This window comes from Bombina bombina, chromosome 4 (genome assembly GCF_027579735.1).
Source record: "Bombina bombina isolate aBomBom1 chromosome 4, aBomBom1.pri, whole genome shotgun sequence".
NCBI lineage: Eukaryota > Metazoa > Chordata > Amphibia > Anura > Bombinatoridae > Bombina > Bombina bombina.
In genome coordinates, this window is record NC_069502.1 from 822,648,626 (window position 1) to 822,673,369 (window position 24,744).

Here is a 24,744-nt window from a genome sequence, read left to right on the forward strand (position 1 = left end):
CGTCGCCATAAAATGCAGCCGTAGCAGGCCTTGTGCCGAGTATGGGAGCACCGTAACTCCCTAAAATGCCTTGAAAAAAAAAAAAACTAACACCTAACGCATGCGCAATGTCTATCTACCTGTCAACTGCAATCCCCCACCGCAATACCTAATAAAGTGTATTAACCCCTAAACCGCCGCTCCCGGGCCCCGCCGCACATAAATAAAGTGTTTAACCCCTAAACCGCCGCTCCCGATCAGCCAATTCTATTGGCTCATCCAATCAGCCAATCGGATTGAACTTCAATCCGATTGGCTGATTAAATCAACCAATCAGATTTTTCATACCTTATTTCCGATTGGCTGATAGAATCCTATCAGCCAATTGGAATTTGAGGGACGCCATCTTGGATGACGTCATTTAAAGGAATATTCATTCGTCGTTAGTCCGTCGGCCTAGAAGGAAGTTCCGCGCCGGAGGTCTTCAAGATGGAGCCGCCCCTCGCCGGATGGATGAAGATAGAAGATAACGCTTGGATGAAGACGTCTGCCGGTCCGGATGTCCTCTTCTGCCCGGATAGGATGAAGACCTCTGCTGGTCTGGATGTCCTCTTCTGCCCCATCGGATGAAGACTTCGGCCCGGCTGGGTGAAATGTGCATGTGTGTGTATCATTTACATGAAGCAGAGGATGAGATAGAAGGAAGAGAGGGCATGTGTGTGTATCATTTACATGAAGCAGAGTGTGAGAGAGAAGGGAAGAGAGGGCATGTGTGTGTATCATTTACATGAAGCAGAGTGTGAGAGAGAAGGGAAGAGAGGGCATGTGTGTGTATCATTTACATGAAGCAGAGGATGAGATAGAAGGAAGAGAGGGCATGTGTGTGTATCATTTACATGAAGCAGAGTGTGAGAGAGAAGAGAAGAGAGGGCATGTGTGTGTATCATTTACATGAAGCAGAGGGTGAGAGAGAAGGGAAGAGAGGGCATGTGTGTGTATCATTTACATGAAGCAGAGGGTGAGAGTGAAGAGAAGAGAGGGCATGAGTGTGTATCATTTACATGAAGCAGAGGATGAGAGAGAAGGGAAGAGAGTGCATGTGTGTGTATCATTTACATGAAGCAGAGGATGAGAGAGAAGGAAGAGAGGGCATGTGTGTGTATCATTTACATGAAGCAGAGGGTGAGAGAGAAGGAAGAAAGGGCATGTGTGTGTGTACCATTTACATGAAGCAGAGGGTGAGAGAGAAGGGAAGAGAGGGCATGTGTGTGTATCATTTACATGAAGCAGAGGATGAGAGAGAAGAAAGAGAGGGCATGTGTGCGTATCATTTACATGAAGCAGAGGATGAGAGAGAAGGAAGAGAGGGCATGCGTGTATATCATTTACATGAAGCAGAGGGTGAGAGAGAAGGGAAGAGAGGGTGTGTGTGTGTACTATTTACATGAAGCAGAGGGTGAGAGAGAAGGGAAGAGAGGGCATGTGTGTGTATCATTTACATGAAGCAGAGGGTGAGAGAGAAGGGAAGAGAGGGCATGTGTGTGTATCATTTACATGAAGCAGAGGGTGAGAGTGAAGAGAAGAGAGGGCATGAGTGTGTATCATTTACATGAAGCAGAGGATGAGAGAGAAGGGAAGAGAGTGCATGTGTGTGTATCATTTACATGAAGCAGAGGATGAGAGAGAAGGAAGAGAGGGCATGTGTGTGTATTATTTACATGAAGCAGAGGGTGAGAGAGAAGGGAAGAGAGGGCATGTGTGTGTGTGTATCATTTACATGAAGCAGAGGGTGAGAGAGAAGGAAGAGAGGGCATGTGTGTGTACCATTTACATGAAGCAGAAGGTGAGAGAGAAGGGAAGAGAGGGCATGTGTGTGTATCATTTACATGAAGCAGAGGGTAAGAGAGAAGGAAGAGAGGGCATGTGTGTGTATTATTTACATGAAGCAGAGGGTGAGAGAGAAGGGAAGAGAGGGCATGTGTGTGTGTATCATTTACATGAAGCAGAGGGTAAGAGAGAAGGAAGAGAGGGCATGTGTGTGTATTATTTACATGAAGCAGAGGGTGAGAGAGAAGGGAAGAGAGGGCATGTGTGTGTGTATCATTTACATGAAGCAGAGGGTGAGAGAGAAGGAAGAGAGGGCATGTGTGTGTACCATTTACATGAAGCAGAAGGTGAGAGAGAAGGGAAGAGAGGGCATGTGTGTGTATCATTTACATGAAGCAGAGGATGAGAGAGAAGGGAAGAGAGGGCATGTGTGTGTATCATTTACATGAAGCAGAGGGTGAGAGAGAAGGGAAGAGAGGGCATGTGTGTGTATCATTTACATGAAGCAGAGGATGAGAGAGAAGGTAAGAGAGGGCATGAGTGTGTATCATTTACATGAAGCAGAGGGTAAGAGAGAAGGGAAGAGAGGGCATGTGTGTGTATCATTTACATGAAGCAGAGGGTGAAAGAGAAGGGAAGAGAGCTCATGTGTGTGTATCATTTACATGAAGCAGAGGGTGAGAGAGAAGGGAAGAGAGGCCATGTGTGTGTATCATTTACATGAAGCAGAGGGTGAGAGAGAAGGAAGAGAGTTCATGTGTGTGTACCATTTACATGAAGCAGAGGATGAGAGAGAAGGTAAGAGAGGGCATGAGTGTGTATCATTTACATGAAGCAGAGGGTAAGAGAGAAGGAAGAGAGGGCATGTGTGTGTATTATTTACATGAAGCAGAGGGTGAGAGAGAAGGGAAGAGAGGGCATGTGTGTGTATCATTTACATGAAGCAGAGGGTAAGAGAGAAGGAAGAGAGGGCATGTGTGTGTATTATTTACATGAAGCAGAGGGTGAGAGAGAAGGGAAGAGAGGGCATGTGTGTGTATCATTTACATGAAGCAGAGGGTAAGAGAGAAGGAAGAGAGGGCATGTGTGTGTATCATTTACATGAAGCAGAGGGTGAGAGAGAAGGGAAGAGAGGGCATGTGTGTGTATCATTTACATGAAGCAGAGGGTAAGAGAGAAGGAAGAGAGGGCATGAGTGTGTATCATTTACATGAAGCAGAGGGTAAGAGAGAAGGAAGAGAGGGCATGTGTGTGTATTATTTACATGAAGCAGAGGGTGAGAGAGATGGGAAGAGAGGGCATGTGTGTGTATAATTTACATGAAGCAGAGGGTGAGAGAGAAGGGAAGAGAGTGCATGTGTGTGTGTATCATTTACATGAAGCAGAGGATGAGAGAGAAGGGAAGAGAGTGCATGTGTGTGTATCATTTACATGAAGCAGAGGATGAGAGAGAAGGAAGAGAGGGCATGTGTGTGTATCATTTACATGAAGCAGAGGGTGAGAGAGAAGGGAAGAGAGGGCATGTGTGTGTATCATTTACATGAAGCAGAGGGTGAGAGAGAAGGGAAGAGAGTGCATGTGTGTGTATCATTTACATGAGGCAGAGGATGAGAGAGAAGGAATAGAGGGCATGTGTGTGTATCATTTACATGAAGTAGAGGGTGAGAGAGAAGAGAAGAGAGGGCATTTATGTGTACCATTTACATGAAGCAGAGGGTGAGAGAGAAGGGAAGAGAGGGCATGTGTGTGTATCATTTACATGAAGCAGAGGGTGAGAGAGAAGGAAGAGAGGGCATGTGTCTGTATCATTTACATGAAGCAGAGGGTGAGAGAGAAGGGAAGAGAGGGCATGAGTGTGTATCATTTACATGAAGCAGAGGGTAAGAGAGAAGGAAGAGAGGGCATGTGTGTGTATTATTTACATGAAGCAGAGGGTGAGAGAGAAGGGAAGAGAGGGCATGTGTGTGTGTATCATTTACATGAAGCAGAGGGTAAGAGAGAAGGAAGAGAGGGCATGTGTGTGTATTATTTACATGAAGCAGAGGGTGAGAGAGAAGGGAAGAGAGGGCATGTGTGTGTGTATCATTTACATGAAGCAGAGGGTGAGAGAGAAGGAAGAGAGGGCATGTGTGTGTACCATTTACATGAAGCAGAAGGTGAGAGAGAAGGGAAGAGAGGGCATGTGTGTGTATCATTTACATGAAGCAGAGGGTAAGAGAGAAGGAAGAGAGGGCATGTGTGTGTATTATTTACATGAAGCAGAGGGTGAGAGAGAAGGGAAGAGAGGGCATGTGTGTGTATCATTTACATGAAGCAGAGGGTAAGAGAGAAGGAAGAGAGGGCATGTGTGTGTATTATTTACATGAAGCAGAGGGTGAGAGAGAAGGGAAGAGAGGGCATGTGTGTGTGTATCATTTACATGAAGCAGAGGGTGAGAGAGAAGGAAGAGAGGGCATGTGTGTGTACCATTTACATGAAGCAGAAGGTTAGAGAGAAGGGAAGAGAGGGCATGTGTGTGTATCATTTACATGAAGCAGAGGATGAGAGAGAAGGGAAGAGAGGGCATGTGTGTGTATCATTTACATGAAGCAGAGGGTGAGAGAGAAGGGAAGAGAGGGCATGTGTGTGTATCATTTACATGAAGCAGAGGGTGAGAGAGAAGGGAAGAGAGGGCATGTGTGTGTATCATTTACATGAAGCAGAGGATGAGAGAGAAGGTAAGAGAGGGCATGAGTGTGTATCATTTACATGAAGCAGAGGGTAAGAGAGAAGGGAAGAGAGGGCATGTGTGTGTATCATTTACATGAAGCAGAGGGTGAAAGAGAAGGGAAGAGAGCTCATGTGTGTGTATCATTTACATGAAGCAGAGGGTGAGAGAGAAGGGAAGAGAGTGCATGTGTGTGTATCATTTACATGAAGCAGAGGATGAGAGAGAAGGAAGAGAGGGCATGTGTGTGTATCATTTACATGAAGCAGAGGGTGAGAGAGAAGGGAAGAGAGGGCATGTGTGTGTATCATTTACATGAAGCAGAGGGTGAGAGAGAAGGGAAGAGAGTGCATGTGTGTGTATCATTTACATGAAGCAGAGGATGAGAGAGAAGGAAGAGAGGGCATGTGTGTGTATCATTTACATGAAGTAGAGGGTGAGAGAGAAGAGAAGAGAGGGCATTTATGTGTACCATTTACATGAAGCAGAGGGTGAGAGAGAAGGGAAGAGAGGGCATGTGTGTGTATCATTTACATGAAGCAGAGGGTGAGAGAGAAGGAAGAGAGGGCATGTGTGTGTATCATTTACATGAAGTAGAGGGTAAGAGAGAAGGAAGAGAGGGCATGTGTGTGTATTATTTACATGAAGCAGAGGGTGAGAGAGAAGGGAAGAGAGGGCATGTGTGTGTGTATCATTTACATGAAGCAGAGGGTAAGAGAGAAGGAAGAGAGGGCATGTGTGTGTATTATTTACATGAAGCAGAGGGTGAGAGAGAAGGGAAGAGAGGGCATGTGTGTGTGTATCATTTACATGAAGCAGAGGGTGAGAGAGAAGGAAGAGAGGGCATGTGTGTGTACCATTTACATGAAGCAGAGGGTGAGAGAGAAGGGAAGAGAGGGCATGTGTGTGTATCATTTACATGAAGCAGAGGGTAAGAGAGAAGGAAGAGAGGGCATGTGTGTGTATTATTTACATGAAGCAGAGGGTGAGAGAGAAGGGAAGAGAGGGCATGTGTGTGTGTATCATTTACATGAAGCAGAGGGTAAGAGAGAAGGAAGAGAGGGCATGTGTGTGTATTATTTACATGAAGCAGAGGGTGAGAGAGAAGGGAAGAGAGGGCATGTGTGTGTGTATCATTTACATGAAGCAGAGGGTGAGAGAGAAGGAAGAGAGGGCATGTGTGTGTATCATTTACATGAAGCAGAAGGTGAGAGAGAAGGGAAGAGAGGGCATGTGTGTGTATCATTTACATGAAGCAGAGGATGAGAGAGAAGGGAAGAGAGGGCATGTGTGTGTATCATTTACATGAAGCAGAGGGTGAGAGAGAAGGGAAGAGAGGGCATGTGTGTGTATCATTTACATGAAGCAGAGGGTGAGAGAGAAGGGAAGAGAGGGCATGTGTGTGTATCATTTACATGAAGCAGAGGATGAGAGAGAAGGTAAGAGAGGGCATGAGTGTGTATCATTTACATGAAGCAGAGGGTAAGAGAGAAGGGAAGAGAGGGCATGTGTGTGTATCATTTACATGAAGCAGAGGGTGAAAGAGAAGGGAAGAGAGCTCATGTGTGTGTATCATTTACATGAAGCAGAGGGTGAGAGAGAAGGGAAGAGAGGCCATGTGTGTGTATCATTTACATGAAGCAGAGGGTGAGAGAGAAGGAAGAGAGTTCATGTGTGTGTACCATTTACATGAAGCAGAGGATGAGAGAGAAGGTAAGAGAGGGCATGTGTGTGTATCATTTACATGAAGCAGAGGGTAAGAGAGAAGGAAGAGAGGCGATGTGTGTGTATTATTTACATGAAGCAGAGGGTGAGAGAGAAGGGAAGAGAGGGCATGTGTGTGTATTATTTACATGAAGCAGAGGGTGAGAGAGAAGGGAAGAGAGGGCATGTGTGTGTATTATTTACATGAAGCAGAGGGTGAGAGAGAAGGGAAGAGAGGGCATGTGTGTGTATTATTTACATGAAGCAGAGGGTGAGAGAGAAGGGAAGAGAGGGCATGTGTGTGTATCATTTACATGAAGCAGAGGGTAAGAGAGAAGGAAGAGAGGGCATGTGTGTGTATCATTTACATGAAGCAGAGGGTGAGAGAGAAGGGAAGAGAGGGCATGTGTGTGTATCATTTACATGAAGCAGAGGGTAAGAGAGAAGGAAGAGAGGGCATGTGTGTGTATCATTTACATGAAGCAGAGGGTGAGAGAGAAGGGAAGAGAGGGCATGTGTGTGTATCATTTACATGAAGCAGAGGGTAAGAGAGAAGGAAGAGAGGGCATGAGTGTGTATCATTTACATGAAGCAGAGGATGAGAGAGAAGGGAAGAGAGGGCATGTGTGTGTATCATTTACATGAAGCAGAGGATGAGAGAGAAGGGAAGAGAGGGCATGTGTGTGTATCATTTACATGAAGCAGAGGATGAGAGAGAAGGAAGAGAGGGCATGTGTGCGTATCATTTACATGAAGCAGAGGATGAGAGAGAAGGAAGAGAGGGCATGTGTGTATATCATTTACATGAAGCAGAGGGTGAGAGAGAAGGGAAGAGAGGGTGTGTGTGTGTACTATTTACATGAATCAGAGGGTGAGAGAGAAGGAAGAGAGGGCATGTGTGTGTATCATTTACATGAAGCAGAGGGTGAGAGAGAATGGAAGAGAGGGCGTGTGTGTGTATCATTTACATGAAGCAGAGGGTGAGAGAGAAGGGAAGAGAGGGTATGTGTGTGTATCATTTTACATGAAGCAGAGGGTGAGAGAGAAGGAAGAGAGGGCATGTGTGTGTATCATTTACATGAAGCAAAGAGTGAAAGATAAGGGAAGAGAGAGCATGTGTGTGCTATTCACATGAAGCAGAGGGTGAGAGAGAAGAGAGGGCATGTGTGTGTACCATTTACATGAAGCAGAGGGTGAGAGAGAAGGGAAGAGAGGGCATGTGTGTGTATAATTTACATGAAGCAGAGGATGAGAGAGAAAGAAGAGGGGGCATGTGTATGTACCATTTACATGAAGCAGAAGGTGAGAGAGAAGGGAAGAGAGGGTGTGTGTGCCACTTATATAACGCACATGGTAAGAGAGAAGGGAGGAAAGGGCATGTGTGAGTACGATTTACATGAATCAGAGGGTGAGAATGAAGAGATTCGAGGCCAGGTTTATGTATTATTCCCACGAAGCAGAGGGTCTATTTACATGAAGCAGAGGGTGAGAGAGAAGGAAGAGAGGGCATGTGTGTGTGTGAGGGTGAGAGAGAAGAAAAGACCAGCCCCTCCATTACATATGCAGCGTCACCCGCAAAAGCCGGCGATGCCGGTTTTTGCACAGCTTTGGTATCCTATATACAGCGCCGCATATAAATGCGGCACGTATATTTCACCCATTGGACGTAGTTTTTTCACCCATAGACTAACATATAAAACCCACGCAATTCGGTATCCAATATCCAGCGCAAGGCCTTACGTGGCGAAAATGGAGAAATCTTACTCCATTTTCACGTCGCCATAAAATGCAGCCGTAGCAGGCCTTGTGCCGAGTATGGGAGCACCGTAACTCCCTAAAATGCCTTGAAAAAAAAAAAAACTAACACCTAACGCATGCGCAATGTCTATCTACCTGTCAACTGCAATCCCCCACCGCAATACCTAATAAAGTGTATTAACCCCTAAACCGCCGCTCCCGGGCCCCGCCGCACATAAATAAAGTGTTTAACCCCTAAACCGCCGCTCCCGATCAGCCAATTCTATTGGCTCATCCAATCAGCCAATCGGATTGAACTTCAATCCGATTGGCTGATTAAATCAACCAATCAGATTTTTCATACCTTATTTCCGATTGGCTGATAGAATCCTATCAGCCAATTGGAATTTGAGGGACGCCATCTTGGATGACGTCATTTAAAGGAATATTCATTCGTCGTTAGTCCGTCGGCCTAGAAGGAAGTTCCGCGCCGGAGGTCTTCAAGATGGAGCCGCCCCTCGCCGGATGGATGAAGATAGAAGATAACGCTTGGATGAAGACGTCTGCCGGTCCGGATGTCCTCTTCTGCCCGGATAGGATGAAGACCTCTGCTGGTCTGGATGTCCTCTTCTGCCCCATCGGATGAAGACTTCGGCCCGGCTGGGTGAAAACGGCTCAAGATAGGGTGATCTTCAATGGTTAGTGTTAGTTTTTTTTAAGGGGGGATCGGGTGGGTTTTAGAGTAGGGGTGTGTGGGTGGTGGGTTGTAATGTTGGGGGGGGGATTGTTCTTTTTTTTACAGGTAAAAGAGCAGATTACTTTGGGGCAATGCCCCGCAAAAGGCCCTTTTAAGGGCTGATAAAAGAGCCGATTACTTTGGGGCAATGCCCCGCAAAAGGCCCTTTCAAGGACTATTTGTAATTTAGTTTAGGATAGGGAATTTTATTATTTTGGGGGGCTTTTTTATTTTATTAGGGGGCTTAGATTAGGTGTAATTAGTTTAAACTTCTTGTAATATTTTTTTATTTTTTGTAATTTAGTGGGGGGTTTTTTGTACTATAGTTTAGTTTATTTAATTGTATTTTATTTTAGATAATTGTAGTTATTTTATTTAAATTAATTTATTGATAGTGTAGTGTTAGGTGTATTTGTAACTTAGGTTAGGATTTATTTTACAGGTAATTTTGTAATTATTTTAACTAGGTAGCTATTAAATAGATATTAACTATTTAATAGCTATTGTACCTAGTTAAAATAAATACAAAGTTGCCTGTAAAATAAATATAAACCCTAAAATAGCTACAATGTAATTATTAATTATATTGTAGCTATCTTAGGGTTTATTTTATAGGTATTTATTTAGTTTTAAATAGGAATAATTTAGTTAATAATATTAATACTATTTAGATTTATTTAAATAATAATTAAGTTAGGGGGGTGTTAGGGTTAGACTTAGGTTTAGGGGGTAATACATTTAATGTAGGTGGCGGCGGTGTAGGGGGGGGTCAGATTAGATGTTAATATATTTAATGTAGGTGGCGGTGGTGTAGGGGGGTCAGATTAGAGGTTAATATATTTAATGTAGGTGGCGGCGGTGTAGGGGGGTCAGATTAGAGGTTAATATATTTAATGTAGGTGGCGGCGGTGTAGGGGGGTCAGATTAGGGGTTAATAAATTTAATGTAGGTGGCGGCGGGGTCCGGGAGCGGCGGTTTAGGGGTTAATACATATGATGTAGACGGCAGTGGGCTCTGGAAGCGACGGTTTAGGGGTTAATACTAGGATAGGTTTATTGCGGTGTGGGCTATGGCAGTTTAGGGGTTAATAATTAGGCTTATTGCATTGTGGGGGGTTGTCGGTCTAGGGGTTAATACATTTATTGTTAGGAGTGAGAGGGGGGATTGCAGATATAGGGGTATACGTGTCGGGCTATTTTTGGGAGGCGTGTTAGATAGTTACGGGAGATTTAATATTTTAGTTAGTTTTTTTAGGCGCAGGCAGTTTCTAAAGTGCGGTAAGTCACTGGCGACTCCAGAAATTTGTAGTTACGCTTATTTCTGGACATCGCTAGTTTATCCGACTTACGGCACTTTAGCAACTGCCGGCGCCTTATATGTAATCGCCGATGTGCGAGGTGAAACTACGGGCGGCGTGGGTTCCCTCGCTTGCGCCGAAAACTATGCCGTTTATCGGATTGCGCCAAAGGTAGGGGTGTGAACCAAATATATTTTATTATTACAATCTGTCTGTACTGACACTCATCATTAACATAGGAGGAAAACATTTTAGAATCTGAGTTTTCTAACTGTGAACCCTATACCATAGATCACTCACCTGCAGAGACATCAGATGGCTGAATATTCTGTACAAGGTCTCCATGTGCTCCTGTGTGTAGATTTTCATCACTGCGACCTGTTAGTTCTAATAAAGAATAAAATTAGTTTTATGGTTATATGGATTTAAGTGCAGTTATCTCACACAATCTGATTATACAGTAATATTACACAACAGATCAGTATTTGAAAACATTACTAGTAGCTTCTGCCATAGATTTGTTACCTGCAGAGATGTCTGATGGGGTCTCCACTGGCTGAATATTCTGTACTCTATGTGCTCCTGTGTATAGATTTTTATCTCTGTGACCTGTTAGTTCTAATAAAGAATAAAATAAATTTATTTTGTTAAATGGATATGAAACAATTTTGGTTGCATTTAAAAATATATATATTTAAATGTATTCAATTAAGAACAAAACAAAGCATCTGTTTTGCACTTAAACAATTACATATATAAATGAATATACAAATTGATTTAGCAGTAATTCCCATTGACCCTTTAACTGTGTTTTTATTATTTTTGTTGGGTATAAAATTAGTTTATAATCAGACAGCTCATTAGATCACACATGACGGATTCACTGTAGATTTGCTCTGTGTCACTCACGTCAGTAGTGTTTTTGCACTTCCTGAGTGAGGTATTTATTACTACACAGCGTTACCTGAGCTCTCATTTCCTGGGATCTCCTTAGTCCTTAGTGCTTGGTGAGTCTCCATCATGACGTCCTTGTAAAGCTCCTTGTGTCCCTCTATATACTCCCACTCCTCCATAGAGAAATACACAGCAACATCATCACACTTTATAGGCACCTGAAACACACATAACTCATTCAGCGCTGACACAGGGACAGGTTCTGTCACACACTTTTACTGACAGAGCCAGGATAATGTTACTGAGAACATACAGAAGGCAGGAAATACACACAGGGTCAGATGGGTCAGTAAAGGAAGTCACTGTGTATATTGTCACATTCCCCAGCAGTGCTCACCTCTCCGCTCAGCTGTTGAACGCTGCTGTGGGAGGGCCTCTTCTTCACAATGGTGTATTCCTATAATATGTATGAGAAAGATCATCAGACTCCATTTGCCTGGACTAACAAGTTCTTGTTTACTTCTCTCGATCATCACAAAACATATAAATAAATAAAATATTATAGTGGATAATTCTGTGGGACATCTATGGATAAAAGCTGCTAAAGACTGAGGACATGAGCTCAGGAATATAGACATTTCTGGAACATTTAAGAGGATGTGATGGGGGAAGGGTGAGTTGAGCCCTTGATTGATAGGAGGTTCCTTCGGTGCTGAGGTCCCTTGGGTATTAAGGCTTTTTGTAGTTGGGGGCCTTTAGATTCTGGAGGGAGTTTTTGCAATAGAGGTCATGTAGTAGGACTTTGTATGCTTGGAATTTTTCTTTATTGTGGGAGGGTTCTTGGGTGTTAGGATTAGTATTTTTTTTGCAGCAGCAAACCGTTGTGCAGGGTGCCCTGGGTGCTGGGGGATGATTTGTGTTGGAGGGTTGTGCAGGTCAGTAAGCTTAAAGGGGCAGTCTACTTTATTTTATTTATTATTTAAAAAGATAGATAACGCCTTTACTACGCCTTTACTACCCATTCCCCAGATTTGCATAACCAACAATGTTATATTTATATATTTTATAACTAAACCTCTATATCTCCGCCTGTTTCTAAGCCCCTGTAGGTCGCCTCACGGTGCTTTTTAAAGGGACAGTCTAGTCCAAAATAAACTTTCATGATTCAGATAGGGCATGTCATTTTAAACAATTTTCCAATTTACTTTTATCACCAATTGTGCTTTGTTCTCTTGGTATTCTTAGTTGAAAGCTAAACCTATGCTAATTTCTAAGCCCTTGAAGGCTGTCTCTTCCCTCAGGGCATTTTGACAGTTTTTCACCACTAGAGGGTGTTAGTTCATGTGTGTCATATAGATAACACATCTCATGCACGTGGAGTTCCTATGAGCCAGCACTGATTGGCTAAAATGCAGGTCTGTCAAAAGAACTGAAATAAGGGGGCAGTTTGCAGAGGCTTAAATACAAGGTAATCAGAGGTAAAATGTGTTTTTACTGTGTTGGTTATGCAAAACTAGGGAATGGGTTATAAAGGCATTATCTATCTTCTAAAACAATAAAAATTCTGATGTAGACTGTCCCTTTAACTTTTCACAGCAAGATAGTGCAAGTCCATGTGTGAAATATAGATAACATTTTGCTCACTCCTATGGAGTTATGCAGGAACCAACACAAGTTGGCTATAGGCAAGTTTGTAAAAAGCACTGAGATAAGGGGCAGTCTGCAGAGGCTTAGATACAGATAATGATAAAGCAAAACGTATATTAGTATAACAGTAATGGTTATGCAAAACTGGTGAATGGGTAATAAAGAGATTATCTATCTTTTTAAACAATAACACTTTTTAAGTAGCCTGTCCTTTTAAAAGTGACAATCAAGTCAAAATAAACTTTTATGATTCAGATAGAGCATGCCGTTTTAAGACACTTTCCAATTTACTTTCATTATCAAATTTTGTGCAATATTTTATATACACTCTTTCTGGGGAACAAGATCCTACTGAGCACGTGCACAAGTTCACAGGGTAAACGTATACTAGTCTGTGATTGGCTGGTGTTTGTCATATAATATAGGGGGCCAGCAAAATGGGAGAAAAAAGAAATTTGTCAGGAAAAAAACTGTTTATTTGAAATTCAGAGTAGGTTTTATTGCTTTGTCTTTTTATTAAGCCCTTGTTAATTATGCAATTCTACTGCATTGAGTGGTCCTTTAAATTAGTGTTTGTGAGATGGTCTGGTTAGGGTTTGTCAGATGGTCTGGGTGAGCTAAAGCTAAGGGTATGTGAGATGGTCTGGTTGAGTAGAAGTTAGGGTATGTGAGATGGTCTGGTTGAGCAGAAGTTAGGGTATGTGAGATGGTCTGGGTGAGATGAAGTTAGGGTTAGTGAAATGTCTGGGTGAGATGAAGTTAGGGTTAGTGAGATTGTCTGGGTGAGATGAATTTAGGGCTAGTGAGATGGTCTGGGTGAGTGAGATGGTCTGGGTGAGATGAAGTTAGGGTTAGTGAGATGGTCTGGGTGAGATGAAATTAGGGCTAGTGAGATGGTCTGGGTGAGTGAGATGAAGTTAGGGCTAGTGAGATGGTCTGGGTGAGATGAAGTTAGTGTGAGTGAGATGGTCTGGGTGAGATGAAATTAGGGCTAGTGAGATTGTCTGGGTGAGTGAGATGAAGTTAGGGCTAGTGAGATGGTCTGGGTGAGATGAAGTTAGGGTGAGTGAGATGGTCTGGGTGAGTGAGATGGTCTGGGTGAGATGAAGTTAGGGCTAGTGAGATGGTTTGGGTGAGATGAAGTTAGGGTTAGTGAGATGGTCTGGATGAGTTAGATGGTCTGGCTGAGATGAAGTTAGGGTTAGTGAGATGATCTGGGTGAGATGAAGTTAGGGCTAGTGAGATGGTCTGGGTGAGTGAGATGGTCTGGGTGAGATGAAGTTAGGGCTAGTGAGATGGTCTGGGTGAGTGAGATGGTCTGGGTGAGATGAAGTTAGGGTTAGTGAGATGGTCTGGGTGAGATGAAGTTAGGGCTAGTGAGATGGTCTGGGTGAGTGAGATGAAGTTAGGGCTAGTGAGATGGTCTAGGTGAGATGAAGTTAGAGTTAGTGAGATGGTCTGGGTGAGTGAGATGGTCTGGGTGAGATGAAGTTAGGGCTAGTGAGATGGTTTGGGTGAGATGAAGTTAGGGTTAGTGAGATGGTCTGGATGACTTAGATGGTCTGGCTGAGATGAAGTTAGGGTTAGTGAGATGGTCTGGGTGAGTGAGATGGTCTGGGTGAGATGAAGTTAGGGTTAGTGAGATGGTCTGGGTGAGATGAAGTTAGGGTTAGTGAGATGGTCTGGGTGAGATGAAGTTAGGGTTAGTGAGATGGTCTGGGTGAGATGAAGTTAGGGTTAGTGAGATGGTCTGGGTGAGATGAAGTTAGGGTTAGTGAGATGGTCTGGGTTAGATGAAGTTAGGGTTAGTGAGATGGTCTGGGTAAACTGAAGTAAGATCTGGTGTATCAGAAGCAGCACAGTAAATAGTACCAGTTTCACATGACATTACCCAGAAGCTCTCACCTCTCCGGTCAGCAGGCAGATGATGCCCAGGGCCTGACTCAGGAACTGCTCTGCTATCTGCTTCCTGTATTTCTTCATCTTGTTCTTTGTCAGTGACTGAGTTAGATGCTATAAATGTGACACCTGCGAGAAGAAAGCAAGACAGCAACATGAGAGATCAGAAATAATCAGAGCTCTTCCGATATTTTTATTAAGGTAAAGAGATGATTATGTGATATTAAACATGTTTATGTCACTTATGCACAATCTAATACTACACATGTGACCAGCTGCATATAGAGAAGATAACATATAAAGTGATAAAATGTGACAATCTTTATATAGCAGGTTTGTCAAACGTTATGGGGTGACACATTTATTTAATATTAGTATCATGAGAAGGTGACTGTATACAGGAATATGCAGAGTTATCTGATAAATCAGGAAACAAATGGTCCTTATACCTACTACCCTCTGAACAGCTGTGCTTGTGCTTCATATAATTATATATATATTGCATTACTCCGAGATGTGGATTCCTCTTCATATTTAGTTAAATGGCTTCATGTCACCCCTAACTTTTCATTAAGATAGTCATAAATGGTTAATTATAGCAACAGTAATAATAATATCTAATAGCAAAAAGAAACAAACAGCCAGATTACGAGTTGTGCGTTATGAGTGAAAAAGCAACGTTATGGCTCATAACGCTGCTTTTTCATTAACGCTGGCATTACGAGTCTTGTAGGTATAGGTGTACCGCACACCTTTTTGGCCGTCACGCAACGTCAGTACCGCACTTTTAAAAAAGCCCTTTTTCAATAGGACTTCCATAGCGCCGGTATTACGAGTTTCCCTGGCAGGCCAAAAAGTGAGTGGTACAGCCTATAACTACAAGATCCCGTACCGCCATCTGAAGTCAGTAGTTATGAGTTTTACGTTACAAAGCTGTACCATAAAACTTGTGACTAAAGTGTTAAAAAGTACACTAACACCCATAAACTACCTATTAACCCCTAAACCGAGGCCCGCCAGCACCGCAAACACTATAATTTATTAACCCCTAATCTGCCGCTCCGGACATCGCCACCACTATTAAAATGTATTAATCCCTATTCCGCCGTTCCCTGACATCATCACCACTATAATAAACCTAATAACCTCTAAACCGCTGCACTCCTGCATCGCAAACACTAGTTAAATATTATTAACCCCTAATCTGCCGTCCACCCACACCGCCGCTATAATAAAACTATTTTATAACGAAATATACTAAAATAAACTATTAACCCCTAAACCTCTGGCCTCCCACATCACCAACTCTACATAAATATATTAACCCCTAAACCTAACGTAACCCTAACCCTAACACCCCCTATCTTAAATATAATTAAAATAAAGTTAAATTAAAACTTACAATTATTAACTAAAAATAATTCCTATTTAAAACTAAATACAAACTTACCTGTAAAATAAAACCTAAGCTAGCTACAATATAGCAATATAATATAACTATATAATCTAATAACCCTATAAAAAAAAGCCCTCCCAAAATAAAAAACCCCTAGCCTACACTAAACTGCCAATAGCCCTTAAAATGGCCTTTTGTGGGGCATTGCCCCAAAGATAACAGCTCTTTTACCTGGCAATAAAAAACACAAATACCCCCCCCCAACAGTAAAACCCACCACCCACACAACCAAACCCCCCAAATAAAACTATCTAAATAAACCTAAGCTAACCATTGCCCTGAAAAGGGCATTTGGATGGGCATTGCCCTTAAAAGGGCATTCAGCTCTTTTACGAAGTGCCCAAACCCTAATCTAAAAATAAAACCCACCCAAAAAACCCTTAAAAAAAACCTAACACTAACCCCCGACGATCCACTTACAGTTTGTGAAGTCTGGACATCCATTCTCATCCAGCCGGCGAAGTCCTCCTCCAATCGGAAAGAAGTCCTCATCCAAGCGGAAAGAAGTCTTCATCCAGGCGGCAAGAAGTCTTCATCCAGGCGGCAAGAAGTCTTCATCCAGGCGGCAAGAAGTCTTCATCCAGGCGGCAAGAAGTCTTCATCCAGGCGGCAAGAAGTCTTCATCCAGGCGGCAAGAAGTCTTCATCCAGGCGGCAAGAAGTCTTCATCCAGGCGGCAAGAAGACTTCATCTAGGCGGCAAGAAGTCTTCATCCAGGCGGCAAGAAGTCTTCATCCAGGCGGCAAGAAGTCTTCATCCAGCCGGCAAAGTCCTCATCCAAGCAGCCATAAATCTTCATCCAGACGGCATCTTCTATCTTCATCCATCCGGCGTAGAGCATCTTCTTCATACGGTCACCACCGGACACTGAAGGTTCCCTTTAAGGGACTTCATCAAAGATGGCGTACCTTGAATTCCTATTGGCTGATAGAGTTCTATCAGTCAATAGAAATTAAAAGGTGAAAAAATACTTTTGGCTGATCCAATCAGCCAATAGGATTGAGATTTAATCCTATTGGCTGATCCAATCAGCCAATAGGATTGAGCTTGCATTCTATTGGCTGTTCTAATCAGTCAATAGAATGTGAGCTCAATCCTATTGGCTGATTGGATCAGCTAATAGGATTTTTTCACCTTTAATTCCTATTGGCTGATAGAACTCTATCAGCCAATAGGAATTCAAGGTACGCCATCCTTGATGACATCCCTTAAAGGGAACCTTCAGTGTACGGTGGCGACCGAATGAAGAGGATGCTTTGCGCCAGATGTCTTGAAGATGGACCCGCTCCGCGCCGGATGGATGAAGATAGAAGATGCCGTCTGGAAGAAGACTGCGCCGGCTGGATGAGGATGGATGTCCGGACTTTGCAAACTGTAAGTGGATTGTCGGGGGTTAGTGTTAGGTTTTTTTAAGGGTTTTTTGGGTGGGTTTTATTTTTAACTTAGGGTTTGGGCACTTCGTCAAATAGCAAATATATTTATTTTTACACTTTTATTTAAAACATATGCTTGAAACAGACGTTACCAGGGGGGAAAAAATATATCCACGGTTAAGCAACCTCTGGACTAATTGTAAGATTACAAAATCTAGAAATCCCCACCGGTAATTAGACAAGTAAAATAGGGATGTATTATATAAGGCTAAAAAAGAATGGGATAAGTCACTTCCATACTTCAAATAAATAATAGCCAAATTCTATAGCATCCACGTTTAAAATAAAATAAGGGCTAGTGGACTGGGTGTTGCGTGTCAAATCAGCAAGTCATACAGGGTAGAGAAGTTAGCATAAAAGTGATTCCATACACACAGGGTAGGTATTTAGGACAAGCATACAAATGTACAAGCTGTGCGCTCAAAGGCGTCCTCCTGCCTGCGTACTGCTCTGATTGAACAGAGTCAGCCGATTTCTGGCTAAAATCCCTATCAGATAGAGCTAGTTCACATACACACAAGTCATTCTCATATGCGCTCTGGATGTATTATATTCAATACAAAATGTCAAAATGTCACCATAAATTTCTCTCAGTTACGTTCAAACCGATACATTCAATTCAACATTAAAGGTTACTATATAGCTTATAGCGTAATGGCATATAGAGCTTAACAGAAATGTAGCTGTTTGTAACTAGGCAATTAAGCTTATTCTTAGATAACAGTTATAAATTTTATAACAACCCTCCTATAGTAGCAGTTGGAGTGAGAAAACTATAGCAATATAAGTATAAGGTTACAGCGGTATAAAGTTAGAGAATTATCAAAAAACCGCTACTGCTATTTTAGGTATGTGACTAGCTTGCACGCTTATTCCACCCAAGGCCACGCCCACCGACGCGTTTCCATCACAGAACGTGACTTCGTCAGGGCATAGGGCCAGCCCAGCATTCGGTACAAGAATTTATAGTAGTCCGTTGTCATGGCAACTTATAAAGTGTTGGAAACGGAGGTGTAAAACTCCGCTATGGCCTCATTCTGTCATTTAACTTTTAATTTGTATTAGGTATGTATTCTGCCTTTAATTCATTGCACATTTCTAAAGTGAATATTAGAACAAAAAGGGAACGCAACAATTCCTCATTTTATTGACGCTCACCACTCTTGTGTGGAGGTATATTGTGCATCATTATGTGCAAGTATTGTAGGGGAAACTTATATTCCCTAGTGATTATATTGGGAGAGTTTTATAGGGAGAGATAAATATAATGCCTATACAGCATATTGTATTCTACTTTTATAGAATACCTAGGTCAAATATGCTGATAATTGGTGTAGTATTTAACCCCTTAATGACCACAGCACTTTTCCATTTTCTGTCCGTTTGGGACCAAGGCTATTTTTACATTTTTGCGGTGTTTGTGTTTAGCTGTAATTTTCCTCTTACTCATTTACTGTACCCACACATATTATATACCGTTTTTCTCGCCACTAAATGGACTTTCTAAAGATACCATTATTTTCATCATATCTTATAATTTACTATAAAAAAAATATAAAATATGAGGAAAAATTGAAAAAAACACTTTTTCTAACTTTGACCCCCAAAATCTGTTACATATCTACAACCACCAATAAACACCCATGCTAAATAGTTTCAAAATTTTGTCCTGAGTTTAGAAATACCCAATGTTTACATGTTCTTTGCTTTTTTTGCAAGTTATAGGGCCATAAATACAAGTAGCACTTTGCTATTTCCAAACCACTTTTTTCCAAAATTAGCGCTAGTTACATTAGAACACTAATATCTTTCAGGAATCCCTGAATATCCCTTGACATGTATATATTTTTTTTTAGTAGACATCCCAAAGTATTGATCTAGGACAATTTTGGTATATTTCATACCACCATTTCACCGCCAAATGCGATCAAATACAAAAAATCGTTCACTTTTTCACAAATTTTTTCACAAACTTTTGGTTTCTCACTGAAATTATTTACAAACAACTTGTGCAATTATGGCATAAATGGTTGTAAATTCTTCTCTGGGATCCCCTTTGTTCAGAAATAGCAGACATATATGGCTTTGGCGTTGCTTTTTGGTAATTAGAAGGCCGCTAAATGCCACTGAGCACCAAAAGTGTATTATGCCCAGCAGTTAAGGGGTTAATTAGGGAGCTTTTAGGGAGCTTGTAGGGTTAATTTTAACTTTAGTGTAGTATAGTAGACAACCCCAAGTATTGATCTAGGCACATTTTGGTATATTTCATGCCACCATTTCACCGCCAAATGCGATCAAATTGAAAAAAAAGTTAAATTTTTCACAATTTTAGGTTTCTCACTGAAATTATTTACAAACAACTTGTGCAATTATGGCACAAATGGTTGTAAATACTTGTCTGGGATCCCCTTTGTTCAGAAATAGCAGACATATATGACTTTGGCGTTGCTTTCTGGTAATTAGAAGGCCGCTAAATCCTGCTGCGCCTCACACGTGTATTCTGGCTAGCAGTGAAGGGGTTAATTAGGGAGTTTGTAGGGAGCTTGCAGGATTAATTTTAGCTTTAGTGTAGAGATCAGCCTCCCACCTGACACATCCCACCCCCTGATCCCTCCCAAACAGCTCCCTTCCCTCCCCCACCCCACAATTGTCCCCGCCATCTTAAGTACTGGCAGAAAGTCTGCCAGTACTAAAATAAAAGGGTTTTTTATGCTAGGGTGTAGGATCCCCCCCTTAGCCCCCAACCTCCCTGATCCCCCCCAAAACCGCTCTCTGACCATCCCCTCTGCCTCATTGGGGGCCATCTTGGGTACTGGCAGCTGTCTGCCAGTACCCAGTTTGCAAAAAAAAAAGGGCTTTTTTTATATTTATTTGGCTTTTACCTTGCTGATCTTTTTTTTTTAAAAAAAATATTAGGGCATTTAAACATTTTTATTAACACATTTTCTGTAGTGTAGCGGTTCCCACCCGCTCCCTCCCCGTGCACGCGCCCGCCCCCGCCCTCCCGTGTGCGCGCCCCCGCTCATCCCCGCCCACGATCCCGCCCCCCCTGCACATAACCAGGGCCATCGATGGCCGCCACCCGCCTCCCGGTCCGGCTCCCACCCACCAACGCAGGGAACCACCGATCTCCGGTGCAGAGAGGGCCACAGAATGGCTCTCTCTGCACCGGATGGCTTAAAAAAGTTATTGCAGGATGCCTCCATATCGAGGCATCACTGCAATAACCGGAAAGCAGCTGGAAGCGAGCAGGATCGCTTCCAGCTGCTTTCCAAACCGAGGACGTGCAGGATACGTTCTCAGGCATTAACTGCCTTTTTTTTGAGGACGTACCCTGCACGTCCTCGGTCGTTAAGGGGTTAAAGAGTGGAAGAAGATATATACATAAAGTATCTTATTGTGGGTTAACTGTAGTTGCTTGTAGTAGCTTATCTGTAAGGTAAAAATGAGTCGCTGTTATTACCTATATAATTTAAGGAAATTACCTATCAAGTCACTGCCTGTTAGAGAGGCAGATTCATTTTTAATAAAATTAAGTTATATAGGATATGAGATTAGCATTGTATGTAAACTTTATTATAAGTTTCATTAGAATAATTTAAATTAAGTTCAATATTGTTAAAACACTATCCTCTGGCTTTGCTTCATCTTGGGGAAGTGAGCTCATTTAATTCAAGACCCTAGACAGGGATAATTAATAATCTTGAATCCACAATAAGATGTATTTCATGAACCATTATCTATAAAAAGCATTTGTATGAAATTGCTTCATTTAATCCCCTAGGTGAGGTGGATTTCAGTTCGTGAATCCATCTACACTCTTTCTGTAGTAGCATTTTGTTAATGTCGCCCCTTCTCCCTTTTAGTTTTATTTGTTCAATTGCACAAAAATAGATTTCATATTTGTGTCCCTGATGTTCATTGTTCATGTGTTGTGCTACAGGAACATTTCTGTTCCATTTGATGTCACCTATGTGTTCTAGCACTCTCGTTCGTAACTCTCTTGAGGTCTCACCCACATAGATTTTCGGGCATTTGCACATTGCAATATATATGACTTGTTTAGATCTGCAATTTAAAAAATCTTTGATTTCATATTGTTTGTCAGTGTCAGGGTGTATGAAGGTTTTTGTGGGGGTCATGTTCTTACAGGCTTGGCATCTTCCACATTTGTAAACTTCGTAAAAGAGATAAATGCCCTTTAAAGGGCAAAGTAAAATAGCTAAATGCCCTTTTCAGGGCAATGCCCATCCAAATGCCCTTTTCATGGCAATGGTTAGCTTAGGTTTATTTAGAAAGAGTTTTATTTGAGGGGTTTGGTTGTGTGGGTGGTGGGTTTTACTGTTGGGGGGGTTGTTTGTATTTTATATTGCCAGGTAAAAGAGCGGTTATCTTTGGGACAATGCCCCGCAAAAGGCCCTTTTAAGGGCTATTGGCAGTTTAGTGTAGGCTAGGGTTTTTTTTATTTTGGGAGGGGGTTGTATTTTAATAGGGCTATTAGATTAGGAGTAATTTGTTTTTATTTTTGATAATTTCATTTTTTATTTTGTGTAATTTAGTGTTTATTTTTTTTTGTAATTTAGATCATTGTATTTTATTAATTTAATTTATTTTATTGTAATGTTAGTTTTTAGTGTAAGGCAGGTTAGGATTTATTTTACAGGTAACTTTGTATTTATTTTAACTAGGTAGCTAATAAATATTTAATAACTATTTACTAACTAGTCTACCTAGTTAAATAAATACAAACTTACCTGTGAAATAAAAATAAAACCTCAGATAGCTACAATATAACTATTAGTTATATTGTAGCTAGCTTAGGTTTTATTTTACAGGTAAGTTTGTATTTAGTTTTAAATAGGAATTATTTTTAGTTAATAATTGTAAGTTTCATTTAGCTGTATTTTAATTAGTTAGGGGGTGTTAGGGTTAGACTTATACTTAGGGTTACGTTAGGGTTAGGTTTAGGGGTTAATATATTTATGTAGAGTTAGTGATGTGGGAGGCCAGAGGTTTAGGGGTTAATAACTTTAGTATAGTGGTGGCGACATTGGGGGCAGATTAGGGGTTAATAAGTGTAGGTAGGTGGCGGCGATGTTAGGGGCAGCAGATTAGGGGTTAATAACTGTAATGTAGGTGTGGCGGTGTTGGGGCGGCAGATTAGGGGTTAATAACTAATGTAGGTGGCGGCGATGTTAGGGGCAGCAAATTAGGGGTGTTTAGACTCTGGGTTTATGTCAGGTTTAAACATTACTTTTTTTTTCCCCATAGACATCAATGGGGCTGCTTTACGGAGCTTTTCGCTCCGCGATCGCAGGTGTTAGGCTTTTTTTTGCCGGTTCTCCCCATTTATGTCTAATGGGGAAATCGTGCACGAGCATGTCAAAGCAGCGCTTGATTTCGGTGCGGTATGGAGCTCAACGCATCCATATCGCCCGCATGAACTTGTAATAGCAGCGATTTAAGTGAGTGAAATAACGGTGAAAATGTTGTGGACGTTAATTTCCCTTTAGCACTCAAAACTCGTAATCCGGCTGATATTTTTTAGCAAACTTTTTCCCAGTTATGTCACATCCTGTTTGGGGCAACAATGCAGACTGACTTCCTGTGACCCCATCACATATAGTAATAAATATACAATTAGTATAAACAGGTCAGACTTGTACCCATCACCCTAACACACAGACTGTACTTCATCAAGTCCTCACTCCCTCAAATACAGCTTGCTCATTGTATCAGCCCGCTCACACCCAGTCCATGTACCAGCTCTCAGCCCCCCTCTGTCTCACATTCCAGCCCCTGTACAGATTCTCAGACCCTCTCCCTCACACTCCAGCCCTGTACTGGTTCTCAGTCCTCCTCTGTCTCACACCTAAGCCCCTGTACAAGATCTCAGTCCTCTATATCTCACAGCTCTGTCCCTGGGCAGACTCTCAACCGCATCTGTCTCACATCCCATCCCTTGCACAGGCTTTCAGCCCCCTATGTCTCACACCTCATACCCTGCACAAGTCTCTCATACCCCTCTCTCTCACAGCCCAGTCCTGTACAGGTTCTCAGTCCTCCTCTGTCCCACACCCCAGTCACTGTGCAGACTCTCAGCCCCCTCTGTCTCATACTCCAGCTCCTCTATAGATTCTTACCTCAACCCCTGTACAGACTCTCAGCCCTCCTGTCTCACACTTCAGCCCTTGTACAGACCCTCAGTCCCCCTCACATCTAAGCCCCTGTACAGACTCTCAGCCCTCCTCTGTCTCACACCCGAGCCCCAGTACAGACCCTCTGTCCCCCTCACACCCCAGCCCCTGTATAGAATCTCAGCTCCCTTCTGTCTCACACCTGAGCCCATGCACAGACTTTCAGCCCCCCTCACACCTCAGCCCCTATATTAACTCTCAGCCCCCCTCTGTCTCATACCCCAGTCCCTGTGCAGACTCTCACCCCCCTCCATTTCACACCCCATCTCCTGCACAGACACTGAGCTACAATCACACCCCAGTCCATGTATAGACTGTCAGACCCCCTCTTTCTCACACCTCAGACCCTGTACAGACACTCAGTCCCCTTACACCTCAGACCCTGTACAGAATATCAGCCCCCATACACCTCAGTCCCTGTATAAAATCAGACCTCTCTCTTACACACACCTGTCTTGTATTAGTTCTCAGCCTCTCTCTGCCTTACACCTAAGCCCCTGTACAAGTTCTCAGATCCCACTGTCTCACACCTCATACCCTGTATAAAACCTTAGCCCCCATCTCTCTCAAACATCCCAGTCCTGTACTGATTCTCAGTCCTCCTTTGCCTCACACTTAAGCCCCTGTACAAGTTCTCAGCCCCCTCTGTCTCACACCCCAGACCCTGTACAGACTCTCAGCCCTCCTCTCTGTCTCACACTCCAGCCCTTGTACAGACCCTCAGCCCTCCTAACACCCCAGCCCCTGTATAGACTCTCAGTCCCCCCCTGTCTCACACTGCAGCTCCTGTACAGACTATCAGCACCAATCACACCCCAGCCCCTGTAAAGACTCTCAGTCCCCCTCTCCCACCCCAGCCCCTCTCACACCTCAGCTCCTGTAGAGACTCATAGACCTATCCCCCTCTGCCTCACACCAAAGCCCCTGTATAGGCTCTTAGCCCCCTCTGTCTCACACCTTAGCCCATGTACAGACTTTCAGCCCTCCCCTCCGTCTCACACTCCAGTCCCTGTACAGACGCTTAGTGCTCCTCAAATCCCAGTCCCTGTATAGACTCTTAGGCCCCTCTGCCTCACAGATTCTCAGTCTCCTTCTCTCTCTCACCCCAGTCCTGTACTGGTTCACAGTCCTCCTCTGCCCCACTCTTAAACCCCTGTACAGATTTTCAGCCCCCTCTGTCTCAGACATCACCCCGCTCTGTGTTACATCCTAGCCCCTGTACAGACCATCAG

At 42.8% G+C, this 24,744-nt stretch overlaps 2 protein-coding genes across 2 annotated transcripts in view; one reads left to right on the plus strand and one right to left on the minus strand.

Annotated features, from left to right (window-relative positions):
- Window positions 1–24,744, minus strand: part of LOC128657125 (gastrula zinc finger protein XlCGF26.1-like) — a 155,453-nt gene that overhangs the window by 128,973 nt on the left and 1,736 nt on the right. The window contains exons 2-6 of the mRNA XM_053711372.1: window positions 14,434–14,556; window positions 11,279–11,338; window positions 10,952–11,099; window positions 10,513–10,605; window positions 10,288–10,374 (exon numbers count right to left, since the gene is read on the minus strand). Coding sequence (XP_053567347.1) covers window positions 10,288–10,374; window positions 10,513–10,605; window positions 10,952–11,099; window positions 11,279–11,338; window positions 14,434–14,511 — 466 coding nt within the window. The 5' untranslated portion in view covers window positions 14,512–14,556. The remainder of the gene's footprint in view (window positions 1–10,287; window positions 10,375–10,512; window positions 10,606–10,951; window positions 11,100–11,278; window positions 11,339–14,433; window positions 14,557–24,744) is intronic.
- LOC128657126 (gastrula zinc finger protein XlCGF26.1-like) overlaps window positions 10,977–24,744 on the plus strand; it is a 58,350-nt gene continuing 44,582 nt past the window's right edge. Inside the window, exon 1 of the mRNA XM_053711373.1 lies at window positions 10,977–10,994. The gene's annotated coding sequence lies outside the window, so the exon portion shown is untranslated. The remainder of the gene's footprint in view (window positions 10,995–24,744) is intronic.